The 24,080-nt window shown below is 40.4% G+C and overlaps 2 protein-coding genes and 1 non-coding gene across 3 annotated transcripts; 1 reads left to right on the forward strand and 2 right to left on the reverse strand.

Moving 5' to 3' along the window:
• Positions 1-177: 177 nt before the first annotated feature.
• Positions 178-5,114, reverse strand: LOC129717303 (uncharacterized). The gene is made up of 7 exons (XM_055667169.1): positions 4,841-5,114; positions 1,206-1,653; positions 892-1,146; positions 730-829; positions 559-663; positions 335-490; positions 178-270 (listed from the first exon to the last, which is right to left on the reverse strand). The coding sequence occupies exons 1-7, from the start codon at positions 5,112-5,114 to the stop codon at positions 178-180; spliced, it is 1,431 nt and encodes a 476-aa protein (XP_055523144.1).
• Positions 5,115-7,133: 2,019 nt separating this feature from the next.
• Positions 7,134-7,252, forward strand: LOC129719218 (5S ribosomal RNA). The gene has a single exon (XR_008727150.1). It is a non-coding gene; the product is annotated as a 5S ribosomal RNA (ribosomal RNA).
• Positions 7,253-20,302: 13,050 nt separating this feature from the next.
• Positions 20,303-21,190, reverse strand: LOC129717304 (uncharacterized). The gene has a single exon (XM_055667170.1). It carries the CDS (start codon positions 21,188-21,190, stop codon positions 20,303-20,305), a length of 888 nt encoding a protein of 295 aa, XP_055523145.1.
• Positions 21,191-24,080: the final 2,890 nt, after the last annotated feature.

The following is a 24,080-nucleotide window of genomic DNA, read 5'->3' on the forward strand; positions in this document are numbered from 1 at the left end:
ATGTTGGTTTGTGTGTCAGTCAAAACGAATGTTGATGGTTACCTAATGTATCGTGCAGGCAAACCAATAATCGATGGTAAATAAGGCTATTTTATTATGTGTATTTATGCCATTTATAAAAGACGAATTAAAGGTCAAACTAATACGATTATATTGAACATATGGCACTAACGAAATTTATAGTTCGCTGTACGACACCGCTGTGCTCCTATTCTGTTGACCGTAAAACTGTCTCAAAACCGTGAAGTAAGAAAATGCCGAACGAATAGTCTGCAACAGAGATAAAAAGTTGAGGCAAAAAGGCGTGAGTGAATTTGCAGGCCTTAAACCGTACCATGGCGAAGGTAGCGCGACTGATAGAAAAGAATTCCGCAGCAGTAAGGGTCGCCATCCGCTGGGATCTTATCAGAACAAATAGTAAATTTCGTCGTTCAACAGCCGAACGAAGATGCCAGCGGCTGTTGTAGACTGCCTCCGCCACGGATGCGCTCTGAAAACATAAATAATTCATTTCGAACAAAGAAATTGCCAAGCGAGGTTTCGCTGTGAGCAACAAACCGTTGCCATCAGTTCCGTTCCAAGCATGGAGTACGAAAAAATCTGAAACAATATGTAGTACAGAATGACACCCATCTTCAGCAACAGCTGCTGATCCTCGCTTGCCTTCAAAGGAAGAGTGAAAATAAAGATTATATTTTCAAAAAAGATATTGTAACCACTGATACTAACAATAGTTAACACCATCATAGTCATACAAAGCACAACGATACATCCTCCGTAAAGCAGAAGAAGCAATCCACTCAGGGCTGATTTTAGTCCAGTAGCACTGCTATATTCATTAAATTAACTCAGTCAGAGTGCAAAGAAAATTTGCATCTGATATTACACTACCTATAAGCAACATGTTGCATTGAAACGATCCTTGCTAGTTCCCGCTCAAATTGTTGGTCATCCTGGTGAAATTCATCCAGTCGTTCAACTTCCATGCTTATGATCTTAAAAAGACTGGAAACATAGTGCACCAAGCACCAATACAGGCTGTCTTGGACAACGGCCGTAATCACATTTGCTATCATCAAAATTAAACTAATAACTGCAACGAGTAGCCATATCCAGAAGTTCGATGTGTAATCCACAAAGATGAAGCTAGATTTAAAAAAGTTGTATGAAACACACATGTGATCAGTCTTCGCAAAACTACTAACTCTGCTTCTAGTGGGGCTGCGAGTGGAGGCACAATTCCAGTAGTCATATATTTCACGATTGTTGTGACGGCAGGTAGTACGGAGTAAACCAAACAACCGAATATTTCAAACCCCAAATAACCTTTCACCAGTAACGAAGAAAAAGACTGCAGATCACGGAGAACAACTTGCACCTTATAGCGGGTGTCTTTATGGCATTCGTCAAGTGTGGATTGTAGTTCAGCATAAATTTGCTCTAGTACCGGCCGATAGCGCACAACGATAGCAGCTTGCAGTGTTATTTTCCCGACTATGATGAGCTCGATGAGTGCCTTCATGATAAGCCGGAAATCGGATTGATGCCGATAGATGAACGCAATCGAAGGCACAATGGTCCACAGAAAGCTTGTGAGAACGTAGAGCTTCGCTTGCCAAACGCGAATGCCTCCATCGGCACGTGTCCAGTTGCCTGTAAGCCGCAGGAGTGCGATTATTAGTTTCATTTTCTTCAGGCTTGAAAAACTAGTAAGCAAATATGTTTGACGGTCTACTACGGTCGTGATAGATGCCATGAAGGCTTTTTATTCCGAGAGCTTAACTCCGAGAACTTAACTGGCTAATTTGTTTAATTGTGTCAATTAAAAGCGGATTGTAATACGACCGTTATGACGTTCTAATTGTGCCACGCTTCCTACCACAGTAATCGAAATGACAAATCATTTCACTTTTCTTGACCTCAAGGACTTTTTTCACCAGTAGACCATTTAAAGTGATAATACATATTGTAAAAAAAATATTGTGAATTAAATAAACAATTAGACTGCTCACAAACAGCCATCGCACAAATATGTTGCATCTTATAATTTATTCCTATTTAAATGTTTTCAAATCATTTCGTAGTATATATTTTTTACAAAGTATGATTAGCTCTTTACAACTCATTCTCGGACAGTTTTCATTACAATCGAAGGTTACGAGTTGTAAAAAGTGTATGCTATTAACAAATTACTTCTGAGTCTAAAAAAATGCCCCTATAATTCACATGGAAAATGATTTACAGTGTGGCGACATCCATAAATTTCGTAACGCAAAAAACCCAATTTTTGGAACTAGCTCCCCCCTCCCCCCATATGTGACGAAACGTAACGTCAAGACGAACGAACTATCAACAACTTAATATACCAAGAAAGTGTTCTAACTAATTTTGAAAGTATTGCGAGTTATCTGTTTTAAAAAATTCACAAATCATCGTTCATTAATCAGGTAGTTGGTACATTTTTGTATAGAAAACCCCAGAAACAAACATACCTAACACATCACTCTATTCATTCATCTATGAATTGTCAAGTATATTTGAGGGGGTTGACAGCGAAAATGCTTTTTATTTCAATAAATAGACGTCATAGAAATTTAATATCTTCTGCAAAGTTTCATATTTGAAAAGTTCTACAACTTCGCTAAAGAAACTATTCATGTATCTTCGCTGTATCAAAAGATAGATTTTTTATTTTTATGATAGTAGGTCATGATCAAAAGATTTTCTTATCGACATTTCCGTTATATTTTTGTGAACAATTCTTTTGAACATTGTCTTTGGCACAAATGAATTAAGTTCGTCAAATTACCTTTAGCTACCACTGTAGCAAGGGCACGGTTTTTTGAAAAAAAAAAGCAATTGGAATGGTAGAGCTTTCATTCGAAGAAGGAAAAAATTGGCCGCCATTTTTGATTTTAAAACGTGTTCTTGAGCAAGTTTGCAACCGCCGATTTGAAATATGACACCACCATTGGAAAGAAGGAGAAAAAATGCTTCAAGATACGTTGATAAAATTAGGTGAGCAACGAGCTTACCTCGCCATTCAGATCACATAGAAATCGAGCTTCGAACAGTTCAACGCATGACATGCATCCAATATCAAAGCAACACATTATGCTGAGCTTAGAGGTGTGTATATTGTATATTATTGAATTTGGGTTTGTTATTGGGTCAATTTTTTTTGGGTTGACATTTGGCATAAAAAGCCGATACCGGAACTCCATACTTTTTGGCAATCAAATACTTTGACGGCGGATGTCGTGCCTCAATACCGTAAGATCAATTACAACAGAAGGGCGCTTCCACTGTCTGTCTGTCTGTCTGTGGGAATGGATCTTTGTAACTATACCTAGTTCTCAGTTTACTCTCTCTGCAATATTCTCAAAATTCACATTTGTTATGAAAGGCCAAAATTGGTTCCATTTGCTTGTTTAGTTCTCGAGTTATGCAGAAAGTTTTGATTCATTTGTATGAGAGCCGCCTTCCCAGTTGGTCTTGAGGTACGATACTGGTCTTACAAGCTCTGGAGAGACTGTTAGTGTCAGTAGGACCGTAGCACTTGCGCAGCAACTAAAAACTAAACAGTTAGTTGGCTGCAAAGTCTGCTTTTGCACGAAATCCCTTTCTTCCAGAATAGGGAGAGTTGTCGAACCACCATAGAAACATTTTCCGTCGCCAAAAATTTCCACAGGCCAAATTTGGTTCCATTTGCTTAATTTTTTTGTGTAGGCCTGAAAGTCACTTTCTGCTCGTCACTTTTTCTCTGCTCGAGAGCACACTCTGAATGCAGCTCATTGTAGTGTTATCTACTCTCCTATCCAAGAGAGCTGTATTGATCGAAGCATAGGTTGTATTGTCAAAGCGCCATCAATATCAAGAAAAGCGCATAGCGCCGTTTCTTGATACTTCTGCGACTTATAGATAAGATTGACTATGCCATGTAGAGTAGTTTCCGTCGATTCACCAGGTTGGTAAGCGTGCTGATCTTTATGTAGTGACGAGTTCTTGACGAACTCATCTGCATTTTTTTCCATTTACTTTCGGAATGTAGATGGGAGGCTCATGAGCTTAAAGGTCTTAGGTAGTGTTTTGTAGGAAACCTTCGGTACGGAAATCACTTTGACTTTCCGCCAGCTAACTAGAATATGGCCCAGGGTGAAGCTTGCGCTAAAAACATGTATTAGATCATTAGATCGGATATTATGATCCCATCTGATTTCTGTATGAGGATTGGTAGACTTCATAGGTTCAAAGGAGCCTAATGCCCAATTGATTGAAGCTTTCGTGAACAACCGTCGAAAGAGCTAACTGCCCTAGACCGTTGGTGTGGTCTATGGACATCGCTATCGAGAGTCGTGCGGCTTAGGGTATCGTATGGATGCCCTCGCAGAACTTGATCCTGCAAATTTTTTTAGCCTTGCGTGGCTCAGGGTTGTACTTGGTGAGTGATGCTTTGTATTCACCCCAGTTGGATGTGCTTTTAGCCTTTTTGAACAAGCGCCTAGCCTCACGACGGAGGTTATTGAGAGTTTCAACCTCTCCTTTAGGGGACAGCTGGCATCAGTGATCCTACACTCAAGATTAGCAATATCCAGATCGTCGGGTGTGCGTATATCGATTAAGCAGGAAGACCGGGAGTTGACGAAATGTTCCCTGAAGGAGGACCAGTTAATCTTCTTTGAGCTCCTGTTTTTTTCGCTTTTTAAAGGATTTTAAGGATGATCTGACGGTGATCTGGCAAGCTTGGTTCGTCAGCGACAGTATTTTTTGACTTTCTCGGCAATTACGCTGCAGAGAGTGAGATCGAGGACCTCGTCTCTTATGGCAACAAACATATTACCAGCACCGAAATATGGTTTCTGGAACCTAGGTTTGCGAGCTGCAAATGGTTGAGGCTGTGAGTTCCTTGAAGTTTTCTGCGGAACCTTCTTTTCACTCACGGGGTTGCAAATGGGGAATGGTTGAGGCATCAAGCTGTTACTAGCCGTCTGCTGAACCTTAGCTTCTACTGCAGAGTTGCATTGAGCAGGTCGTGACGACGGAACCGAACGTTTCGTCAGTACCTTCCTGATTGCCTTAAATAGGTGGTGATGACTGAACTGATCGTTCAGCATGTACCTTCCTTCTCGTTGCAACAGAAGTTTCCTTCTTTGTATTGGTCGTCGATCTGCCTACCCGGCGCATGCCAGCCTTACCAAACATGTAGTTTAGTAAGAAGCGCTGCTCGGTGATTTGGCGCCACTCCAGTGCAGAGACTCTGTCGTTTTGATTCTGGATGAATCGCAGTATCTTCTCGTTTGAAGAGTCCACGCTGTTCGAAAAATAACTTGCGAACAGCATCGCTTCTTCTCCTGCACGCAGTTGTGCTCCTTTCCAGAAAGTTAGGTCTGAGCTGGTCTTCTCCAGCCACAAAACCGTTTGTATCGGCGCAGGCCAGATAAAGATAGCCGCTCCTTGGATAGAAGTTTAGTTGGATAGCCATCAAGATGATGGCGATATTTATAGCCTCGACCATCTCCCTGTAGGTAACTCCCCCCGACTGCCTTGGGACCGAGGGACCATCCCCATTGCGGATCCGAATTTTTTTGTTTCCCGGACGATCGACGCTGGTGTTTGGTGACGGGACGTCATCCGATTGTTGCCCCTTAACAGTAGTCTGATCTTGTAGATCTGGCCTGCCGGAGGATCGGAGGGCGAGCATTCTGGCCTCATCCTTTGAGTGGCCTTCTGTCAGGTATGCTTCATACCTGCGCTTTTGTAGGTTGGAGACACCCTTCGCTCTCTCCTTACGGGGAGCAGGCAGACAAGAAAGTACGTCTGCGTCTCACACACACATACAGAAAATGCTCATCTCGTCAAACTAAGTCGATTGATATACGAGATTCGACCCTTTGGAGCACTTTTATACCTTTGGTTTTTCCAGTGATTGCTATACCTTTCTAGGAGAAAGTCAAAACCTTAACTTTTAAATTTCGTTTTGATTAAACATATGATTCAAAAGTTATGTAAAGAAAAGTTATCCTGGGGTTGTTTAAACTCACTCATTTCTCTCAGAGATGGCTGAACCGATTTTCACAAAATCAGTGTCAAATGAAAGGTCTAGTTGCTCCATAGTTTGCTATTGAATTCCATTGTAATCGGATTGTAACTTTGTCCGTTGTTCATAAAAATGTGAAATCACATAATGAAAGTAAACATGTTGACTTTCTCCGAACGATCACTGGCTAATTAAAAGGTAGAAAAGTGATCCAAATGGCCGAATGTCATATACTACTCGACTCAGTTCGACGAATCGAGCATTTTCTGCATGTATGCATGTATAGGTGTATATGTTTGTGTGTACCCACACACGTGTGTACGTGTGTATGTGCACCTTTTTTTCGCACTCACTTTTCTCAGAGATGGTCTGACCGATCCTTTCTATCTTGGTGTCAAATGAAGGGTCTATATGAAACCTGCTATTGAATTTCATTGTATTTAAACTTTTAGTTTTGACGCTGCGTCAAAATGTGAAAATCGCTCTCATACCTCATAAGCTATGAAAATAGTTGAATTCAAATTAATGGGCTTTTAAACCCTTAAACAATGAATATCATAATGTTTAAACATGTGGTTTGAAAGTTATAGAAAGAAACGTAACCCGCAGACTGTTTAAAACTATAGCTACGATCAAAATATGTGGCCTCAACATCAATAAAATTTGATATTGTACTATTTCAATGTTTGTGGCCTTGCTCGGGATTGAAGTTGAAATTAAAAGTCATTTCTATCATTTCAATTTTTCTTTTGCACAAATATTACGTTAAATATCACATACTATACCTAAATTATTACTCTATTCATAACATCAATATTCTAGTAGGGGTACTGGGGGTAAGCCCAGCACTGAGGGTAAGACCGTCACCCCTAGGATTTTACTAGAAAACGCCAATTAACTGTGTTTTGGAATATGTGAAGTGTTGGTATTTAATATTTTAGACATTTTAAGACACTTCGAAGCCACCGTGAAATGTCAAACGTCAAAATAATAAACAAAACATACGCTACTGCAGCTGATGCGTAAACGGATGTAATTTTTCGTGAGTGGAACTTAAGCTTTTATTCATTTGAAAAGACTAGAATAACTTTTCGTTGTCAACGATCATACCATGTTGAAAACACCGGTTCTCGTCCGATCACCGAAGTTAAGCAACATCGGGCGCGAATAGTACTTAGATGGGTGACCGCTTGGGAACGTCGCGTGTCGTTGGCCTTTTTGGGCAACAAATGGTGAGTTGACAACCTGGAAGGAGCGTCAAACATAGCCTTGGCCCTCACAAGTTCCTATCTCACACCTCCGCGAGTCATATGATTACACTAGACTGCCGGTTGGAACATGGATACAACTGGTTGGTGTTGGCTGGGCAATGTTGTCATCCGACAATAGCTAAGTGAGAAGGTGCGACGCGATCATTGGCGCGTAAACCATATTCCAGCGGTAGAGGAAATGCTTCGCCAACCTGAGCGTCTGTTCACCAAGATGGTGCGGCTCAAAACAGCGTCTGTTCTCCATGTTAAGAGCGGCTGATCAACGTCCTGGTGGCAGCGTGGGACTCTAAACAGAGCTGACACGATGGTCCCCCGGCGAGACAGGGGGTTGGGGAAGGCCCAACAAGCCGCCCCGGAAAACAACATGTTACAAACAACGTAAGAGATAATACGGATCGGAACAATCGGCATAGACCTAGGCAACGAAATAAGGACTACGATTGGAAACTTGGGACATGGAACTGCAAATCGCTCTGCTTCTAGGGTGCGACAGGATAATTTATGACGAGCTACATCCACGCAACTTCGAAGTCGTAGCGCTGCAGGAACTTTGTTGGACAGGACAGAAGGTATGGAGAAGCGGGCACCGGGCGGCTACTTTCTACCAGAGCTGTGGCACAACCAGCGAGCTGGGAACCGGCTTCATAGTACTGGGTGATGGGGTGGCAGCCGATCAACGCAAGGATGTGCAAGTTGAGGATAAAGGGCCGGTTCTTCAACTACAGCATTATCAACGTGCTCTGCCCACATGAAGGAAGACCCGACGACGAGAAGGAAGCGTTCTACGTTCAGCTGGAGCAGGTCTACGATAGCTGCCCGCGACGGGACGTGAAAATCGTTATTGGGGACATGAATGCTAAGGTAGGCCGGAAGGCAAAGTACAGACCGGTAATCGGACCAGATAGCTTGCATGCCGTGTCTAATGATAACGGCCATCGGTGCGTAAACTTTGCGGCCTCCCGTGGTATGGTAGTCCGAAGTACCTTCTTCCCCCGCAAAGATATCCACAAATCCACCTGGAGATCACCCGACCAACAGACAGAGAACCAAATCGACCACGTTCTAATCGACGGCAGGTTCTTCTCCGACATCATCAACGTTCGCACCTACCGCAGTGCGAATATAGATTCGGACCACTACCTAGTAGCTGTGTGCGTGCGCTCAAAACTATTGACGGTGTATAACACCCGCCGAAGTCGAACGCCGCGACCAAATATTGAGCAACTGCGGGACGCCGAGGCTGCACAGGAATACGCGCAGCAGCTGGAGGCAGTGCTACCCACGGAAGAGCAGCTTGGCGCAGCTACCCTTGAAGATGGCTGGAGGAGCATCCGATCCGCCATAGGTAGCACTGCTGTAGCGCTACTAGGTACAAGGGCCCCGAATCATAGAAATGACTGGTTTGACGGCGAATGCAAACGGTTAGTCGAGGAGAAGAATGCAGCACGGGCGAGAATGCTGCAACACCGCACGAGAGCGAACGTGGAACGATACCGACAGGCACGGAACAGCCAAAACTCAGTCCTCCGAAGGAAGAAGCGCCAGCAAGAGGACCGAGATCGCGTAACGATGGAAGAGCTGTACCAAGCTAACGACACTCGGAAGTTCTAGGCGAAGCTGAACAGCTCCCGTAAAGGCTTCGTGCCGCAAGCCGATATGTGCAGGAGCTTGGACGGCAACCTCCTTACTGACGAGTGTGAGGTGATCGAAAGGTGGAGGCAGCACTTCGACGAGCATCTAAACGGCGATGCAGTAGAGCGCGAGGACGGTATGGCAACTGATCTTGGTGCACGAGCAGAAGACATCAGAATTCCAGCCCCCGATCTTCTGGAGGTGGAGGAGGAGATTGGTCGGCTGAAAAACAATAAAGCTGCTTGAGTGGACCAACTTCCCAGCGAGCTATTGAAATACGGTGGAGAAACACTGGCTAGAGCCGTGCACTGGGTCATTGTCAAGGTTTGGGAGGAAGAACGAGTACCGGAGGAGTGGATGGAGGGTATTGTGTGTCCCATCTACAAAAAGGGCGACAAACTGGAGTGCTGCAATTACCGGGCAATCACTCTGTTGAACGCCGCCTACAAGGTACTCTCCCAAATACTTTGCCGTCGACTATCACCATTTGCGAAGCAGTTCGTGGGGCACTACCAGGCGGGATTTATGGGCGCCCGCGCCACCACGGATCAGATATTCGCGGTTCGGCAGAAATGCCGCGAATATAACGTGCCCACACATCATTTGTTCATCGATTTTAAATCGGCGTACGACACAATCGATCGGGACAAGCTATGGCAAATTATGCACGACTACGGATTTCCGGACAAACTGACGCGGTTGGTCAAAGCGACGATGGATCGAGTGATGTGTGTAGTTCGAGTTTCGGGGGCACTCTCGAGCCCCTTCGAAACCCGAAAAGGTCTAAGGCAAGGTGATGAGCTCTCGTCATTAGAAGAGCGGGGATTAACACGAGTGGCACGATATTCCAAAAGTCGGTTCAACTGTTTGGTTTCGCCGACGATATTGACATTGTGGCTCGGACCTTTGTGAAGATGGCGATACGTACATCGGACTAAAGGCTGAAGCCAAACGGATTGGACTGGTCATCAATGCATCGAAGACGAAGTACATGAAAGGAAGAGGTTCACGAGAGGACAGTGCTAACCTCCCACTTCGAGTTCAAATTGGTGGTGATGAAATCGAGGTGGTTGATGAGTTCGTGTATCTGGACTCACTGGTAACTGCCGACAACGATACCAGCAGAGAAATTCAACGGCGCATTATGGCAGGAAATCGTGCATACTTTGGTCTCCGGAGGACGCTCCGATCGAGTAGAATTCGTCGCCGCACCAAGTTAACCATCTACAAGACGCTGATCAGACCGGTAGTCCTCTACGGGCATGAGACATGGACTATGCTTGTGGAGGACCAACGCGCCCTTGCGGTCTTCGAGCGGAAGGTGTTGCGTACCATCTTCGGTGGACTGCAGATGGAAAACGGAGTGTGGAGAAGGCGAATGAACCACGAACTGCAGGAGCTGCTTGGGGAGCCATCTATCGTTCACACCGCTAAGATAGGCAGGTTGCGGTGGGCTGGGCATGTTGTAAGGATGTCAGACGACAGCCCGGTAAGATGGTTCTTGAAACCAATCCGTCAGAGACGAGACGGAGAGGTGCACAGCGGGCAAGGTGGATCGATCAGGTGAAAGACGACCTGCGGACCCTACGCAGACTGCAGAGCTGGCGAACTGCAGCCATGGACCGAGTGGAATGGAGACGACTCTTACGTACAGCAAAGGCCACACCACGGCTTGGGACTGTTTGGTAAGGTTGGTGGTAACTTTTCGCTGCTCTACAATTTATTGCCTGTATTGTAAGCAATCACAGGAATTCGATCTGATGAAAAAGGAAGCGATAAATTTGTAGAAATACTCTTTTTAAAAAAATGTGTGCTGTCGGGGTAACACCGTCACCCAGTAAATGGGGTAAGCCCGGCATCGTTTGAGGCTAGTTGGATGTTACTGACACATATTTCTCATCTATTACCGATGTGAATGATTCCAAGGGTTATTAGAGGTGTCAAATGTACTGAATCAAGTCACAAAACTGACGGCTTTCCCGGTGACATTTGAAATATGCTCCGGTGTGGTCAATGTGATCCTGGCTTCAATGAAACTAGTTAACAATATGATATAAAGTGCCACATGATAGGTATGCCGAGTATCAAATTCTTTCATTGATTATACATAATGTTCACCGGAACTTGTTCCGGCAATCTGCCCAGAACCAGCTAACCGACAACAACCAAATTCAACAGTAACATACAGAAATGTAAGATCTCTCATTCGGCGGTTTTCGAATTCAAATTGGTTCAGTTAATTCGAGTTAACTCATGAACAAACTTAGGTGCCGGTGTTACCCCCAAGGGGTGCCGGTTTCACCCGCACTGATTGCTAAACGTCGTTTTTATCCTAGTTTCAAAACTTCACTATTCCTTGTAAAATAACAATTTGAAAGTACTGAAAACCTTCATATCTTGTAGAAAACAATCTGGGCAATGATTCTGTGAAAGAAATATAACAATATTCGCCATCAAGTGCTGCTAAAGAATCATTTTCCTTAGGGGGCCGGGCTTACCCCCAGTGTCCCTACCCAAAGAGTGAATATACCTTCATTGAATTGTATTTGACAATTTAAGGATGTTTTCCTTAAACCGGAAGCTGCAAAATCGGGTTTTAAAGTGAAATATGGAGTTTACTCCCGGCTTGCGGGCCTCGGATAATGTTCCTAAAAAACATTGGGTAATGTTTGTCCCTTTAAAGTTGTTTTCCAGAAATCGGAAGCTACTTTGTATCTAGAAATTTAAAATGGCGTTCTAAGTTGACTTCTGGTCTCTGAATATAACGCTTCTGAAATACTCACAATAGATGATATTTGGTCATCTTAATTTGTTTTCCAGAAACTGAAAGTCGGCATCTTCGCCATTGAAATACCCGGATTAGGCAAAATTTTGCGGATTAGGCGGATTAGGCAAATTAATTTCATAATATTTGCATATGTATGTTTTAATGTATGCTCATATGTGTGTGAATGTTTGGTATAGTTGTGTTGTTGGCTATCCGAAATTCCTTATTTAGAGTAAAAAATGAAACCTGCGGAAATTTTCAAGGAGTATTTTTTTCTGTTAAATCGTGTAAATCTATTAAACATATAATAAATTTGAATGAGAAAGGCTGAGTCTCACCGCTAGGTGGATTAATTTGGGTTTTTTCGTGTTGGGAATACAGTCCGACTCAGAGTGAATCGTTCTCTCAGTTCTAGACCTCTTTCTACTCATTGCAGCATGTTTATCCCGATCATTTTCACCAATTACATTTATTTTAAAATCATCCAGCTTTCTGGCAACATTGGTTTCAATGCTTGCCATAGACCAGCTAGCTGGCATCTCTATGTTATTTGCTTTGCTTCATCGCAGCTAACATCGCAGCGGATCCGCGATTTGCGGGCCACAATGACAGATGCTATGTTATGCGAATGAGAAGTGGCGGTGATATGCTATCTCGTTTACACACACGCTGAGATGTTAGCCCTCGAAACATGGCGGGATGCCGGCTAGCTGCCATAGACCTTCCTATCTGCGCTAGTATTAGTGGTCGATTCCACTAATACAAGTTTTATTTTTGGTTGCAAATAATCAACACGTTGGTGGTAATAAAAATTTTCTTCCTGCCCCGAACTTTTATTCAAGTTGTAAGCCGATTTTTAGTTTTCTTTCATCTGTTTTTCCACTAAAACAAAGTTTGCTAAAACAGGTAACACCAATGAACAAAGATTCATAAGTGAAATATTCTTCGAAATTGAATATCAGTGGATTTTTTGGTTGAAAACAAATCGATTTTATAACGATATACGACTAAGCCTGTATTGGTAAGATCTGGCGTAGAAAGCTCTATACTCTGACGAAGAGAGTTGCTGATCGATTTTATAATAGGTACTATCGATACCGTTAGCAATCGCGCTGTTTATCTGGGTTTCGATTCCGCTTTGAGTATCTGTGAACGACTGAGATAAAGATGACAATCAAGGTTGATATTTGTTGACACTCTTTAGTGAAAGTAAAAAAAAAGGATCCATAAACGTTATTTTTTTTTACAATCCTTTCAGAGTTCTCCCATCCCGCTTTTTGCATGGAAGTGAACTGTCAAAACACCTCATTATATTTCACGCGATGGAAGCAAGACAACAAAATCAGTTTATCAGTTAACGAAGATTGTCAAGGCATCGCACAGTGGTTTGAAATAGCAATGTCGCGAACTTAATTCTATAGTGCCTAAGTGCTTTACTTTAGGACTATAGTCGAAGCAATTGTTTGAATTGTAATTGCCCACATGATGGTGCTATGCAACAATAGCCATAGCCTACTATGTAAAAAATAAAATTTCTAACTTTTTTATTTCTGCATGAAACTTAAAGTTGTCTTCGGCAAAGTTGTAGATAATTTCATTACAAACAACTTTGCTCACAAGACTTTTGTTCTATATACTGTAGATATTGAAATAACTTAAGTTTCGTATGACTATGTCCGTAAAATCTGTTTTTTGCTCCTAAATTACTATGAAGATATCTCGTTCCGCTGAAGGAAAAGTACGCAAAACTACGAAATTGATTAACGCTCTTTCTCAAAATTGTGACGAGTCGGACGAGTAACTCTTCCGCCATTTTGTAGTACTAACCTGAAGCTTCAAAATGGCGGTGAGTGTGTACTTCCGGGCGTCCCCCTTTTTCTTTAATCCACAGTTGAAAATAAGGTAAATTATTGTTAATATTGCTTTTATCTTTTAAACCAAAAGGAATTTTAACATAGTGTCTTCATGGAATTTTTAAAGCATGATGAGGCCTAAAATTCTTTAGAACAGTGTGCTAGTAAAAAAAAATCAAACCAAAAAGTTAGGAGCAAACACAGATTTTATGGACATAGTCATACGAAACTTAAGTTATTTCAAAATCTACAGAATATAGAACAAAAGTCTTGTGAGCAAAGTTGTTTGTAATGAAATTATCTACAACTTTGCCGAAGACAACTTTTAGGTTCATGCAGAAACAAAAAAGTTAGAAATTCTATTTTTTGCATAGTAGGCTATGGCTATTGTTGCATAACACCATCATGTGGGCAATTTTAATACAAACAATTGCTTCGAAGACACTATAGTCATAATGTAAAGCACTTAGGCACTATAAAATTAAGTTCGCGACATTGCTATTTTAAACCACTGTGCATCGGTCAGTGTCAGTGAAAAAGTGTTTCGGTGAGGTTCATTTTGGTTGAGTTGACTGTTTGTTTTTCTTTTTCGCTTTGAAGTGAAGATCATTTGGTTGGATTTGTCGTCAAATTTTATTCCGTAACCGTAAACGATGCGCGCGATCTATTTCAACTGAGTATAACAGCAAAAAAAAACAACAGCACGTTACTAGGACGAAAATCTAGTGTATCTAAAAGAGTGCTGCGATCATTGGAAGTGAAAATTGAAAATGATTGGCTGTAATTTTCGAAGAATTTTGCTGGGGAAAATGACTTTTATCAGCACTGGACAATACACTATTGATCTCCGTCAGCTCACTACTCATAGCATCATCTTTCCCGTCGTCTTCTTGAGCCGATAAACATGAAGTACATTTGAAGATAATATTTTCATTATCGTTAACGACTTCACCGCTATTTTGGTGAGCGGTGTACAAACTCGATGAAATCGAGAATTGCACTTGCCCACGCAAACTACGGGATCGTCGCTAACACGAACTACATTACCACACTTTGCACAGTCCATAGTAAACAAAAAAAAACAACCACCGCACAGTGGGGCGACTCCATACAAAGACTGGCCAAGCAAAAAAAGTGTTGATAAATGCGACAATAACTTGGTATTTACATAATTTTGGGGCGCTGAACACGAATTTGGCATACATTTTTTGTTTGGGGCCGTCCATACAGCACGAAACCCAATTTTTATATTTTTGGCACTTTGTTCCTTTTTTATAGAATTATATGATCTTTGACCACAAATAGTGCCACCGGGCGTCTTCCCCATTGAAAAAAATACGTAATTTATAGACGACCCCTCGAACTAAACAAATTTTGCCTAAATATATATTTTTTTAAATAAACTAAAATAAGATAAGTAATACAAACTAATTATAAATTGAAAAAGTCATCATCATCATCATCATCTTCCGCTGTGATCGCTTGAATCTTGTGTTGAATTGTTTCCAGAAAATTTGAAGTTCATTATACTTATCAGCAAGAAAAATGTCTTTCGCTGCAATTTTCATTTCTTCTAGTAATTTTCGATGCTTGATTGTTTCATATATATGTTATCTTCCTAATCCGGTTTCTATGGGTGAAAAAGGACAATTAAATACATGTATAACACCATGAATTGACAACTTACTAGACATTGAATTAGGTGGTGCCGCTGAAGTTGGAGGCTCCATAATAAAATTTAACGAATCTATGAATTCGAAAACCAAGACACTGGAATGACAAAACGTTCTAAATTAATACGAAAAGATGCGGAGGGCGACGACTGTTCTTTGTTTTTTTTCCTCATAAAGCAAAAAATGTGCTCTACTTTCGTATGCAAACGAGTGCGAAGCAAAAGCAATCTACAAACAAGCTATTGTTAGCCGGAGTTTAATGGTATGAATTTGCTGCTAGTATTTGACACTTCAATCAGTTTAGCGAATTTCATGATCATAAATTGAAAAGGGCTGAATGTGTTTAATATTGTATTAAATTTGCAGAAAGTGATAAAGTTTGACATAATTAAAATTTCATAAAGATTTGTTTACTGTTTTCTTGTTTTACACTTATTTCATAACTTTTCATTGATAAATTTTGTGATTTTTGCCCAAATTTATAATTTATCCTTACGGATTGAGTACGATATCATAAATTTTCATTATTGGGCTATCATGGTTATAACTAAAATTAATCCTGGATGAAATTTCAACTTCAAAAATAAAAACTAAAAGAATCTGCTATCGCTTTTTTCACTAAAGTGACAATTTGCGCAGTTTTGCGCTACAGCGGACAGTATGTATTTGAAAGCTTACGTTTTTACCTAAATTTTGAAGGTAGTCACAACAGTGGCAAACTGCGGCAACTAAACTTTTAAGCTACTTTCCTACAGCTACGTTTTTTTCAATTTTTTTAGTGTCAGGCCTACTAGGTAACCAAATATTACAATATCTAATGAAAAGGGTTTGTTTTGCACAATATTTACAACAACTTTTCCTTTGACGTCAAAAAAATTCAAGCTATCATTGAAGCTACAGAGCGTTTCAAAGTAATGTACATTTTTTTAAAAAAAATGTCGAAAAACGTCAGTATGCCAAGCTTTGAAAAGTCATAGAAAATTCAGATTTCATGATATTGCGCCCAAATTTTAGATTTAGACACTTGAAAGTTATAGCAATAGAGGAAAAATATTATGAAACAGCTAACGAAAAAAAATTTTTTTGGCTGATGGCCAGCGATTCCCCACTGTGCACCGGCCGGACTCGTCCAGCAGCAACGGCAAAGGCTAAAGGCAACGAACAATGCAAAAATATAACAATGAATGTTTCAACCAGCAGCCGTAGCGTCTATGTGATATAGATGCGATGATCGACGCTGACACAAGTGAAATAAATAAAAAACGAATAAATCGAGAGCATGCTAATACACTTCTACTTATCCGTTTAGGTTTCCAATTTGGCCGTCGGATTACTAGTACTAGATCACCTAAAGCACTTGATTTCACACACCAAAAAGCGTTTTAATGTTAACACTAGTGGTACACAAGCTACCATGTTCACCATTCACCATATGTCCAGCAATAGGGCATTTGCACAGTGCATATGTATTAGTCATCTGTTGGGCAGGCAAAAGTGACAGCTCCGTATGATTAACATGGACCAGCAGGAGCAATTTAATTTAAATAATTATTTTCGAACATTCAACACGCACATCACGCAATAAATATTTATTTCCACAAGTTATGTTAGCTTACAACATAAAAAAACTGTTTCAGGTATTAAAATGCGGTATGCGGTAAAACTGGGAAATGGTGAAGTTAAGACCCAGGCTAACCCAAGTGGCGCAAATTTTAAACAATACATTCACCGAAAAATATTACATTTTCCGCTTTTGCAGAATATATTGTTGATAAAGACGTACCTTGTAAATTGTATGAAGGTTTCAAAAAGTATAGATGAATTGGGAAAAATGCCAGTTTAAAAAACGTTAAATTCGGATTTTGTTTTGCTTTCGTTCGGATGAAATATTGATGAATATTCATTTTTTTACGTCTTAAAAGTAGTAAATCTTATTAATTTGTATATCTCTTTCTATCTTATTAGTTGACAATATCTAGAAATAGGTTTAAAGACTGTTTTTCGCTGGACTCGGCAGATTCAAGATCGCCGAAAATTGCATACGTTCTAAAGATTTTTTTTTACAAAATGATATAATAAAATGATAATCATCACTAATTGTAGCTATTCGAATTTGTTTACCGCAAAAAGGATTAAAATCCGTCAAGTAAGTGATGATTAAAACTTGAATCGCCATAACGAAAACAAATGGTAGATCTGCAACGTGTGCCCAACAGATGCTATGTATGTATGTGTAGCAAAAGCCCTATTCTCTTATTTACAGCACTGCACGTAACTTACGGTTAAAAGTTGAGAATGCCATTCTCAAGCTCAGAAATCTGAACGAAACAAACTTATGTAATTGGACAAGATTGGTCGTAAATTGTCTAAAAACCAATGTAGTACAATCGACGATACTTGATGACAAATTCAAAAGTGAGGATGTTTCTTCGATTTGACTTTTTAGTTCAAACGTAATGTTTGGATTTGAAATGACTTTTAAAAAATCGCAAAGTTAATCCTTGTAAGTGTTTGGAATCAATTTAGAATTTGTTGACTTTCGTTGACCACTTGAATATTAGTTAACCACTAATATCGTAATTTAAGTTAAACCACTTGATTACTGTTTGGAAAACGATAAATATATTTCTATTACTTATCGATAGTCAGTTTAATTGGACTTAGTCAAATAGCGATATATAAACTATTGAACAATTATCTAAAGAATCTATCTACTAAACTGGTTGACTGACAACATGGTTGTTCTGTCACAGTAGATTCTGCTCTATTGCTGTTGGTGGAACGACTGGAAAGAGAATTGTTTACCAAAACAGTGTTGTTGTGATAACTTCACAAGTATGGCGTTAGTGCGCAAATATAAATTAATATTAATCACTGTTTATTTTCAGGTATTTCAACACTTCCCCTCAATTCGAACGTTCAGTCGTTTAAACAAATTTAGATGTTGAATCTTTGGTAGCCCTTTTGTGAATGCATCTGCAGGTTGGTCAACTGATGGAAGGAACTGCAGTCTCAAACTGCCCTTCTTAATTAGCTCTCGGATGAACATATACTTTATGTCCAAGTGTTTCATCCTTTGGTGGCTCCTTGGTTCTTCTGCATACTTTATGCAAGGAATGTTATCCTCCATAATAATAAATGGTATGCTATCCACATCCAATTCCTTCAAGAAGTTTGTTAACCACACACCTTCTTTTACAGCGCATGATAAAGCTATCAATATTACCTCTGATGACGACAAACTAACCGTTTGTTGTCTTTTCGTTGCCCATGCAACTAGGTTTCCATAAACCTGGAAAGCATATCCGGATATTGATTTCCGGTCATCTTCGTCGTTGGCAAAGTCTGCATCGGCATATCCTATCAACACATTCTGGCCAGTTACGTGTTGATAAACTATAGATGTATCCATAGTGCCACGAAGATAACGCAATATGCGTTTGAGTCCTTTCCAGTGTTCATCTGACGGACAACTCTTATATTTTTTGCAGCACAAATATAAGGCCTTGTTGTTATCGCCAAACACTGTAAACATCCTAGCAGTTCCCTGTATGGAAGTTGAGTCTCTGCTCCATTGTTCTTTGTCCATTTGACATTTGTATCCAGAGGTGTCCCCACTGGTCTACAATCGTACATATTGAATCGTTTCAATATTCGTTCGGCGTAGCCCGCTTGAGCGATTTGTAAACTCTGTTTACCAAAATCTCTTTTTATTTCCATTCCCAGAAAATATTTTACTTCAGATAAGTCTTTCATTTGGAATAACTTTCCTAGTTCTGACTTTATCCAAATTATTTTGCTTAGAATTTCTCCTACGATCAGTAGGTCATCAACGTACAAAATTAGGATCAATCCTTGTTGTTTGTTCCTATAAACACAAGAATCACTTTTCAATTGTGAAAATCCCAAGTTTGTAATTTCTTTGTCAAAGCGCTTGTTCCAACTTCTGCTTGCCTGTTTTAAACCATACAGACTTTTCTGCAAAATAACAATTTGACCTTTTCCGATTTCATCATTGGGAAGTTGTATAGAGATAACCTCCTCTAACTTCCCATTCAGAAAAGCTGTCGTTACATCCATTTGATGGATGTGCAGTTTCATCTCATTAGTCTCGGATAAAACTGTCCTAACACTTTCCATTCTTGCAACTGGGGAAAATGTTTCACCGTAATCAAAACCAGGACGTTGCGAAAATCCTTTAGCCACTAGCCGTGCCTTGTAGCGCTCGTCTTCTTTAATATTGAAAACCCATTTCGAAAGAATAGCTATCTGCCACATCCCATGTATTAGTGTAGACTAGACTAGAGTAGACTATCTGCCACATCCCATGTATGATTGTCTTTAAACGATTTAATCTCACTACCAATAGCAGTTTTCCACTGCGCCCAATCATCACGTTTCTTCAACTGCTCAATGGTTTGTGGGATAGGGTTTTCATCTGACGTTACTGCTGCTACCTTTGCCATTTGATAATCATTATACCTTGCCGGTATCTTTCTATCTCGTTCACTCCTCCTCAGTATTGATGTTGTTGTAGCATTTTCTGCAGGCTGATCCTCGGAAGTGCTTTCATAGTCACTCTCCATCGAGATTTCTGTTAGCGTCTGCTCTGCATTTCCAGAATCTTGTCCTTCTTCTTGCCCTTCATTTTCAGGAATGTTTCCATCTCTCTCCTCGTGTACTTCAATCTGTTTGTCCTGCATAACAGTGATGTACTCGATATCCGAAACCTCATCAGGGGATTTATGCTCAACTCTATCTACAAGTTGATCAAATTGGTCTCTATAGAGTTTATCGTCATCGAAAACTATATTTCTAAAAGTTTCTATTTTCCGAGATTGTTTATTCCATAGCCTGTAACCATTATTTGCGTAACCCACAAACACAAGGCGTTTGGTTTTCGAATCGAGTTTGTTTTTTTTTTTTTGGAATTTGGGCATAAGCCGTACTTCCAAATATTCTCAGATTACTCAAATCTGGCTGTTTGTTGAAGAACATTTCGTATGGAGTCTTGTTTTACACAAGTCCATTCGTGGGGCATTCGTTATATAAACAGCACAATGCAATGCTTATCCCCACATTTCCTTCGGCATTCCACTTTCATGTAGCATTGCCCGAACTTTTCCATCAAAGTCCGATTGATTCTGATTCAAATCAAGAGTGAAATCCAAGCAATACAAACCATCAACTACCTTTCCTTTGGCAATAACCTCACCAAAGCTTAGGATTGAGACACTGTCATCAACAAAAATAACCTTTTTACCCATCTCATTACATTTTCTGACCAAGAGTAGATAGGATTCTAGACCAGGAATAAACAAGATATTATACAGTACAACCGGAGTAATTTTATTTAATCCAATTACAGATTTTAATCTTATTTTTCTTGACTTCGTAGCCCGAAGCTCCTGGCCTGATTTGGCAGTAGTAATGGTTATCGGTTTTTCCAAAACCCGGACATCTTCCAGCAATGCCTCGTCTCGCACCATACGCTCTGTAGCCCCAGAGTCTACGATGAATCGAACATTCTTTTCTTTCTTAGGGGGTTCTGCCCGTTCGCCCGCCATCATTGTGTGTCCAGCAGTCCTTTTGTTCTTCTTTTTCTCCTTCTTGTTCTTTGGACAGCGGCTTCTGTAGTGCCCGTATTCCTGGCATCCGAAACATTGGACATCTTTCCTGGCTGATTGGTTCACCAGGGCCACACTGGAACTATCCGGTTGTCCACCAACCTTCTGAAAGGTTCGCGTTAAAATATTCATCGCTTGTTTCGCGTAGGTAACCCCTGCGAATTTGTTGAGAACGTCATTGTTGGCCGCCATGACTATCTCATCTATCGCGTCGATGTCCTCCTCTACTCTCTGCGGTATTTCTCGACACGGGCAGCTTCCTCTTCCGGTGTAGCACCAGGACTTGGCATCTTCTTCCGGTGCGCACTTTGGGCAGTGGATAAGGTCCATCTTGGCCAGATGGTGTTCTACCCTCCACTTCCACGTCGAACACGTGGCTTCTATCTCCTCGGATGAACCCCATCTGGACGTACGACCTCTCGGTAGTAACGCTACCAGTCCGGTCGCTTCCTGCCTGAAGTCCGCTAGCCGCTGATCCTCCACTTGCACCGTTAGTAGCTGGTTCCGTAGACATCTTGGGCCTATAACCTATTGAACTTCGTTGACCCCTTGTATATAAGTTAACCACTAATATCGTAATTTAAGTTAAACCACTTGATTACTGTTTGGAAAACGATAAATATATTTCTATTACTTATCGATAGTTAGTTCAATTGGACTTAGAGCAAGCGCACCGGTGAGTTGCCATTTGAGTTGCTATTTTCACAACGCTGGCCGTTGCTATTTTGGATAGCAACCGATTTTCGCACCGGTCGTTGCTAATGGGGATTACCAATTCCACTATTTCTTTTTCACACCGGCAGTTGCCAATTTCTGAAGACCGTCACTAGCCAGCGTTGGCAAAATGTTTGTTTGTGATGTATTTCGATTATTTTTTGCGGATCTAGTAATGACCAACTTATCCGTCAGTCAATCGTTTCCGGAATGATCTACGTTCTTTCTACTTCATAAAATGTTCCCTCCATTTCACATAACTTTGTTTCCGTTCTCCCAAGTTATCGATAACATAATTCTTTTGCAGATTTTTTAATTGTGCGTACATAAATTTTTTCATCATTGTATGTTTATTTAAAGAAATTCCGTAAAACTGGGCACGTCCCGCAACGTTGGCTTAAATGACTATTCTACTGAAAGCTGGCGAACTGTCATTAGTTGTATTCTGTTTCTCATGCTGTCTCGGTTCCCACAGTTTGCTATTATTATTTGAAAATTTGCGCCAAAAAGAACTTAAATATAGAACGCGTAAATTGTTTTCGATTATTTGATTGATTCTAGTGATGAAGAAAGTGATTTCGCAAAACAAATTTCCTTATACGCGATTAAGAAAATGGTTTTTGGAAAGATTCGGGGCGACTCTCAGCCTAGTAAATACCCAAAAAAAACGCCAAACGGAGAAAGGTGCCATCCAGCGTTTTAACAACGGTTTATACCGATGACTATTTCCAACGCCGCTTTCGAACGCATCTTAGGTTGTTTTTGAAACAGCGGTAAAGGAGAAAAGTGGTTTTTTATACAACGACCGAACGAAACGGGAAAATAGTTGGTAATACTCCCGAGCAGATTTGCTTAAACCTTCCAGGTTTATTGAATAATATTGGCCAATCTTGTGAGGATTTGAGCTTTCCGCATCGTTTAGGTTGCAGACCAAAATGCCAACCAAAATGGTTATCTCAATAAAAAAAACCTATTCAAAATGTTTACCTGCCCGAAAAAACACCCTGTGCAAAATTTCAGCTCAATCGGAAATAAAATTGAGTAGTGGTTCACGCCGACACTTGCGTCCTACGACGTGTTTAACAAGCGAGGCAAAACACTTCGTCTTCCGAGGCCGACCAATTGAGTCCGCATTCAAAACACTCATCATCTTCGTAATATTATTACGAACATTCACTATCGAGCACAAAAAAAAACAGTTTGACATTTCATCAAATAGCAACGATTCGGCTCGTTGCTATCGCGTTGCCAAATTTAATAACTCGCTACTACCCGAGGTGGGGATTGCTATTTCCCAAACCAACATAGCAACGCCCGGTGCGGTTGCCGCGTTATGGTGGGAGTTGCCAAACTAGCTTTAAAAACTTCAATTTAGCCACTGGTGGGCTTGCTCTTAGTCAAATAGCGATACATAAACTACTTAACAATTATCTATCTATCTGCTAAACTGGTTGCACTGCCCGCGCAACTAAGTAGAACATAACAAATGAATCTAACTGACAACATGGTTGTTCTGTCACAGTTGATTCTGCTCTATTGCTATTGGTGGAACGACTGGAAAGAGAATCGTTTTCCAAACAGTAATCTAGTGGTTTAACTTAAATTACGATATTAGTGGTTAACTAATATACAAGTGGTCAACGAAGTTCAACAGAATTCCCATGCATTTTACACGCCCTGTAATATATTGGAAATTTCTTCTGTTTACTTATTTTCAAAAAATGTCGTCTTCTAACTGAACAATTTGAAAACTGTTTCTTTTATGTGTGAACTTAGAAACTATTTCTTTTTGTGTGAGCAAAAAAAACTGTTTCTTTTCAGTAACTAATAAAACCCCAAAAGACTCGAATATTTGAAATGAAAACGTGTGGAATCGTGAGTGTTCAAAATTAAATAAAAGAAAAATAGGCGGGACAAAGTCTGCCGGGTCAGCTAGTACACTACCAAACTCACTCAATACCTGATGGTTACGACACTACCTAATATTCCAATACACAATCCACAACAAACCCAAAAATTGGATTGGAATGGATTCATTTGTGTTTATCACATAACTTTTCTTATTACAAGTACATTTTGATATTTTTTCTTGGAAACCTCAACAAATTTGCAATTTGGGGGCAATTTTGAGTAAGATTGCAGCAATTTTGAGTAAGATTGCAAATCCAAACGAGACGAGTTGCTCGCCGAGGTTTTATTAAAAGGGCCCAATGTTTCTTGAAGATACAGCTATTTTTGTTTGCCAGTCGAAAAGTAGAGGGTGCGGAGTGATAGTTTTGCATAAACTGCTTGTTTCCCCTTGACTTCAAGGAAAACTGTATTGAAAAGGTTAAATCTAAATGAAATATAGCTTTTTAATGAAGGAAACCATTCTCAGTACGATTAGTAATAAAATAATACAAATCTGAAACGCCCCCAACGGCGTAAATTTGAACTAAATGTAAATGTCATAGCATAAACTTATTGGTTTTAACCTAAACAACAATTTTGCCGAAGATAGTATGAC

This window comes from Wyeomyia smithii, chromosome 1 (assembly GCF_029784165.1).
Source record: "Wyeomyia smithii strain HCP4-BCI-WySm-NY-G18 chromosome 1, ASM2978416v1, whole genome shotgun sequence".
Lineage (NCBI taxonomy): Eukaryota > Metazoa > Arthropoda > Insecta > Diptera > Culicidae > Wyeomyia > Wyeomyia smithii.

What these genes read in the sequence shown, in the direction of transcription:
- LOC129717303 (XM_055667169.1), bottom strand. Translation starts at nt 5,114, where the DNA reads ATGCTGAACGATCAGTTCAGTCATCACCACCTATTTAAGGCAATCAGG. An exon ending in GCAGCCCCACTAGAAGCAGA is followed by an intron (nt 1,147 to 1,205) that starts GTTAGTAGTTTT and finishes TTTTAAATCTAG; the next exon opens with CTTCATCTTTGTGGATTACA. An exon ending in CTATGATGGTGTTAACTATT is followed by an intron (nt 664 to 729) that starts GTTAGTATCAGT and finishes CTTCCTTTGAAG; the next exon opens with GCAAGCGAGGATCAGCAGCT.
- LOC129717304 (XM_055667170.1), bottom strand. Translation starts at nt 21,190, where the DNA reads ATGGACCTTATCCACTGCCCAAAGTGCGCACCGGAAGAAGATGCCAAG.